The 6,351-nt window shown below is 50.4% G+C and overlaps 1 protein-coding gene across 1 annotated transcript in view; it reads right to left on the bottom strand.

Moving 5' to 3' along the window:
* Positions 1-5,948: 5,948 nt before the first annotated feature.
* Positions 5,949-6,351, bottom strand: part of ATP1A1 (ATPase Na+/K+ transporting subunit alpha 1) — a 29,970-nt gene continuing 29,567 nt past the window's right edge. The window contains exon 23 of the mRNA XM_066377234.1: positions 5,949-6,293. Within this exon, the coding sequence (XP_066233331.1) occupies positions 6,265-6,293 (29 nt within the window). The 3' untranslated portion in view covers positions 5,949-6,264. The remainder of the gene's footprint in view (positions 6,294-6,351) is intronic.

Below are 6,351 nucleotides of genomic sequence, written 5' to 3'. Positions count from 1 at the left end.
ACAGGGCTCTGGGTAAGGCTCAGTCAATCAGATCTGCTAGCATAATCAGGCAGGGTTTCCACCCACTCAAAGACCTCTGGCTCTGCCACTCTGTCTGGTAACACAGGCAGGCACCCACTTCTGGGGCACTTGGAGGAAACTCTCGCTCACTATCTGCGTGCGCAAACCAGTATATCCGGCCAGCAGTCTCACACTCTGAGTGAAACCCCCAACCGCATGGAAAAGTTCCAGCGTTGGAATTGGCTCTCGCTTCGTCCCCGTGCGCAGCTTTTGCAAGGGGCTGGGGCGGCCCGAGATTCCGCTTTGGCCCACACAAAGGCCCCTGACTCTGCCCCTCTGTGCGATAACACGGGCGCGCACTGCCGAGGCACTCGGAGGAATCTCTCGCTATCTGCGCGCGCAGACCAGGATATCAGCCCGGCTGCCGCGTTTCCCTCAGTGAAACCCCTACCAGCATGGAAAAGTTCCACCGTTAGAATTAGTTCTCACTCCCTCCCTTGCGCGGCTTTCCCAGGGCGCTGGGGCTGCTCAGAGATTCCGCTTTCGGCCCACACAAAGGCCTCTGACTCTGCCTCTCTGTGGGGTAACACGGGCACCCACTCCCGGGGCTTTGGAAGAAATCTCTCGCCCACTATCTGCACGCGCCGACCAGGAGATTGGGTAAAATGGCTGCCCCGCTTGTCTTTCTTTGTCTGGGTTTGGCATGAGTGTTAGCTTGTATTGCCCAGGTTGCCACAGGAACAGTTTTTCCTCGGCTTGGATCTCCGTGCCACAGCCTGGTTTGGCTGTTTGTGCCGTGGCCTGGATCTATTCACCCCTTTGCCCGCCTCAGTTTCTATATTCACAGATCCCAGAGAAAGCCGCCCTGTTTAGGTTAGTGAGGAAGGCGGAGCATTTCTTACTCCCTATTTCCTTCGGGGTTTGATTATATATTTAGCCAATTTTTCGCTCGACCATACCTTCGGGTGTGTTGCAAAACATCTGGGGGCTCCAAGGATAGGTTTTTCTGTTTCTGGTTGAAGATCTTGTTGAGTTTTGGGGGAGATTTATCAGTATCGCTTCCTACCCCGCCATTACTCTGACGTCATCTCTGCTTCTCTTTTTTAGGGTAGTGAGCTGAGCACCAGGGATCAAACAGAAAAGACAGGTTGCCGGACCTCATGGGGATTTTACAGGTTAACAGGGAAAAATGGATATTATATTCATTATGTGACTGAGTAATAAATAGTTAGAATGTAAGTTCTATGAAGAAGTTGAGTACTAAGCAGAGAGAGAGGGGGGCCCTAATTTACAGACTGTTAACAGTCTGGGCATAGATCTTCCCTCGGTGAAGTTTCAGCCCTAATTCAAAAAACAGACACAAGGTAAGAGTAAAATATTAAAACATGGCTGCTTGGACAACAGAAGAAAGTCTGGTAATAAGCATTCATTCATTCAAAAAGCACTGATTGTGCTAGGTGTTGAGGCTGGTCTCTGCGCTCAGGAATTCTAGGAAACACACCATCATCAACAGAGGCCTAAGTGTTCCTATAAGGTGTGCAAAAAGCAAGGGCCCAATGAGCCTTTCCCAAGGAGGAAAGGCCCGGATGGTATCCAGAAAGGTGTGTCAGTTAGCAGGAGAATGCTGCTTGGGCCATGTTGGGTGGGTTAGAAGGGTGATGCCGCCAAGGGGTCTTGTTAGAACAGCAGGGAGAGTGGAATGTAGTGTGTTAGGACTGCCCAGCAGTTTGAAGGGCTGAGCAGAGATGGATTTGTGTGCTGGGGTCCAGGGTGAAGAATGGATGGTGAAGAGGCAGCTAAGTGGAGCTTGGAAGATGAGGGAGAACAGTGGTGCTCACATTTTGACGTGTCAATCACCTGGAAGGCTTTACAAAACAGATTGCTGAGTCCCATCCCATTTCTGATTCAGTAGCCCTGAGTGAGAATGGCAGGTGACGCTGGCCTTGAGAAAATGCTCTGAGAACCACTGGACTAGAGGAAGACAAGAAGGAAGGTGCCCAGGAGGCTGTTGCAGTTGTCCTGGTGTGAAGGTGGTGGCGGCAGGGGACAGTGTTTACTGAGCACCAGCCACTGTGCTAATCCCTTTAACAACTCCGAAACACCATCCTCATTCCAGAGTCAGTGAAGAACAAAGAGGCTAGGTTCTGAGTTCCATTGTCAGTCAGTGACGGACCACTATCTGTTTCTAGACTTTTAAGATATAAAGCCAGTTCTCAGCTTCCACACTGGAATCAACAGACTGATCAGAGGCATGACTGGGGCCACAGCAAGGTGGGGGCGAGAGAAGTCTCCCGTCATCTCCACTCCAGATTTCTGACAAGGACAGAAGTCACTGCCTAGAGCATGTTCATTCTGAGGGGTCTCAAACTCAGGTCTGTCATTGGGGTTAAAACTCCAGTGAGCTGTTTCCAAACAAATACAGATGTCCAGGAGATGACTGGATTTGGATCTGTGGCTCAGGAGGTAACCAGATTGGAGACTTGGAAATTAGTTAGAAACCCCAGGAAAAATACAGTGTGTCTGTAAAGTCATGGTGCACTTTTGACTGGTCACAGAAAAGCAACAAAAGACGATAGAAATGTGAAATCTGCACCAAATAAAAGGAAAACCCTCCCAGTTTCTGTAGGATGATGTGGCAGCATCACACACATGCGCAGATGACGACGTAACACCGTGTATATAGCGGAGCAGCCCACGGCCATGCCAGTTGAGATGTGGACGGTACAGAGGAAAGTTCAGTGTGTTCTGTGGCTCACTAAATTCGAATCCATGACCAAAGTGCAACGTGAATATCAGCACGTTTATAACGAAGCGCCACCACATAGGAATAACATTACTCGGTGGGATAAGCAGTTGAAGGAAACCGGCAGTTTGGTGGAGAAACCCCATTCTGGTAGGCCATCAGTCAGTGATGAGTCTGTAGAGGCTATACGGGATAGCTACCTAAGGAGCCCTAAAAAATCTGTGCATGAGCCCACATCGAACTGCACTGAATAGGTATGAAACTGGGAGAGTTTTCCTTTTATTTGGCGCAGATTTCACATTTCTATCGTCTTTTGCTTTCCTGTGACCGGTCAAAAGTGCACCATGACTTTAAGGACACACTGTAGGAGGCAGGCAGAGGGAAGGGGGGGAGGGGCTCTCTGAGGAAACTGACAGCCCAGAGCAGGTGGAGAGGTGAAAGCAAAGAAGGCAGAGATGATGACAGAGATGAGGAATCTGGTTGCAGGAAGGCACAGAGGCCAAGGAAGGGCTGGCACATGCCTGCTGAATTTAATAATGAGGTCAGTGGTGACCTTAACCAGGGCACTTTCAGTGGACTGGTGTCCAGGTGTTCATAGGACATGAGGGATGATTGGGAGAGAGCAAGTCAGTGACTCTTCTTAGAATTCTGTCTGTGAAAGGATAGAGACTAGACAAAGGTCAGGAATCAGGAACCAGTAAGGACCTTTTTTTCTTTTGAGAGAGATGAGAAGCATCAACTAGTAGCTGTGGCACTTTAGTTGTTCACTGATTGCTTCTCATACGTGCCTGGACCAGGGGGCTTTAGCCTAGCCAGTGACCTTGGGCTTAAGCCAGCAACCTCAGGGTTTCAAACCTGGGACCTTAGTGTCCCAGGTCGGTGCTCTATCCACTGTGCAAACACCAGTCAGGCCAGGATCTTGGAAATAACCATCGAGAGTTTAGCTAAGCTACGGAGGTGGCCAAAGGGGCGTGTGGCCAAGTGTCAGGAGGGCATGGGGAGGTAGTCGGGAAGGCACTCCAGAAGGCAGTCAGGGGGGGTTGGGTGCAGGTTTTTAGGGTTGACAGTAGGTAGCTAGGGTCAGGACTCAGCAGCTGTTTCTGGAATGGTCCAGGAGTGATTTTTAGCTGCTACAGACAGGGCTAAAGTGAGTTTGTGTGTGAAGATGTCAAAATGAGAGCTGTTTTTAGAAAGCTTGGAAAGATTGGCCCATTAGGTCTGTTTTTGGTACCAGCTTTATGCAATGCTTATCTGCTTTCCTTAGATTGAACGTTTAGCTATAGAACTTTTTATCTAAAGGATTGTCAAACAGAAAAAGGCAGAAGTGTTCTGGTGGGAGGTTCCAACCTTGAGTGCTGGTCACTTCCAGGCTGTGCGGAGGGGAGGGGAATGGGCAGTTCCCATATGCTAGCCTGCCACTGTCCCCCAGCCTCCCTTTGACCTGCTCTGCCCTCCCTCTGGGTGTTCCTGGAAATCTAGGGCTATTTAGAGGTGTTGGGAAGCCTGGCTGGGAAGCTGTCAGGGGGCCCCCTCCAAGGTCGACTGTCTTGGGCTGCTTCACATTCTAAGTCACGGAATGGCTATGACCTTCATCACAGTAGTGTATTCACTAACCTGCCAGGGGTGCCAGCACACAGGCATGGGAGGCGTGGGGGGAGGGGGGCACACAGCAAACCTCGGACAAGCCTGTGCCAGTCTAGTCTAAGCAGACAAGTGGCCTCATTCCTGTCATTACCGCTGAGTCAGTGACGTGCAGGACGTCCTCAGGGAAGACCTGTTACTGCTCATCGCCTGGCCCTCTTACCAAGAGGTCACATAGTTGGTTCTTCAGATTCGTCCTAGTTTCCTCATGTTGGGGTGAACAGACTAGCTCTTTAAAGGACCTGCTTCCACGTGTAAAGCTCATCTTGGAAGAAAGTGCCCATGCAAAAGGAGGAAGTAGGGTTAGATGAAGAGTCACAGAGTAGCTAGACAGGATGGGGGACGGTGGCCAGCCAGTATGTGGAACTACTTGTCCCCTCCCTGCTGTGCAGACTGGAAGTAACCAGCACTCAAGACCTGCCAGGTCTTGCTCAAGAGGCATGAGCAGAGAATTAAGCTCATCTGGTAGATAGATCATGATCCTTGTCTGGTGCCAGACATAAGGACGTGTTGCTGCTTGAAGCAAGGGCAGCCGGCAGCACTCAGGATTAGCGCAGGTGGTAGACAGCTGTTTACCCTTTGAAAGCAGGTGGTGTTCTCAAACATAACCCTGGAAGTGAGCAGATCGCTTCCGCCTTTTTTCTTAAGCGCCTTCTAGCACACAGCCACTTTCTGAGTGGAGCTACAGGACGCTCAATTAGGAACCACCTGTGTGGAGGTGAAGGGCCATGTACACATAGGTTTCTGCTTCTCAGACTAACTTTGGTCTAGAGCAGGGGTCTCAAACTCGCGGCCCGCGGGCCGCATTTTGTGCGGCCCGCAGACTAATCCACAAAGTTCAAAATATTTTGGATAAAATTAAGTAAGCCTAGGGGCCTACTTGTATTTTTCATTTCTCTAGCATCCTAGCTAGATATTAGCTTAGTTAACAGCAATTGTGATGCGAACTACAGTTTCTGGTCATTTTGTGACACTGAGTAAACTGCATGTACGATTGTGCTTGTTGTACTGATTTTTTTTGTTTTCAACTGCAGTGAGAAAAGTGTTGCGTAACAGTTGCCTTTTGTAGACCTAGTGCGGTCCGCCTAACGGCTGTGATCTTGCTCTGCAGCCCACATGCTGAGTTGAGTTTGAGACCCCTGGTCTAGAGACACTTGAAGCTGTTCCAGGACTGAGGGAGACAGTAGGCGGGGCTGTGGCCGGGACAGGGGGAGGGGCCTCCGCTGCTGTTGACCCGGTGCTTGCTAACCCTTCCTGGGACATGTATTTCTGTGAAGAAGCAGGTGTTAAGGCAGCTGGAGGGTTTGGGCCAGACCAGAGGTAGCCTGCAGGAAAGGAGTCCATGTGAGCTCAGAAACAGACCAAAAGGGCAGGGCAGACAGTTCCCTTAGTGACTCAATCACCTGGAGAGCTTACTAAAACCAGCCACTGAGTGGCTTCTGGTTGGGGGCTCCGGGCTTGCCCTGCTAGTAAGTTCCCAGGTGGTGCTGACAGGACTGCAGCACCAGTCCAACGTGACACCACAGATATCTGGTCCACAGAAGTGATGAGGGCACAAGACAAATTCCATTATAATAGCCATCTTTATTTGTAAAAATCCAGATATAAAATGTATTCTTTCAGTCTTTCCGAGATTTCCTTTTTACAAAAACAAAAAGGCACATAAAAACCTTCCCCACTGTCGTTCCCACAGATGATGTTTGTCAGGCAGCCCCCCTCCCCCCATGCTTCATTCCGGACGTTGCGCTCCCCCCACATGCTTTAGTGCTTTCCTACCAGGGTCGAGTTCTGAATTCCAAGACTGAAGTACACAAAGAGGGGCGGGTGAGGGGTGCAGAGTGTGTGGCAGGTGCTCCATGGCGTGCAGGACGGGGCTCTAGTTAGTAGTAGGTCTCCTTCTCCACCCAGCCTGCGGGCAGAGGGGACAAGACAGGTGCAGTGAGAAAGCTGCATGAACCGCCCTGAGG

Source organism: Saccopteryx leptura, chromosome 3 (assembly GCF_036850995.1).
Source record: "Saccopteryx leptura isolate mSacLep1 chromosome 3, mSacLep1_pri_phased_curated, whole genome shotgun sequence".
In the NCBI taxonomy this organism is placed as follows: domain Eukaryota; kingdom Metazoa; phylum Chordata; class Mammalia; order Chiroptera; family Emballonuridae; genus Saccopteryx; species Saccopteryx leptura.
This window is presented reverse-complemented; position numbering and strand designations above follow the sequence as displayed.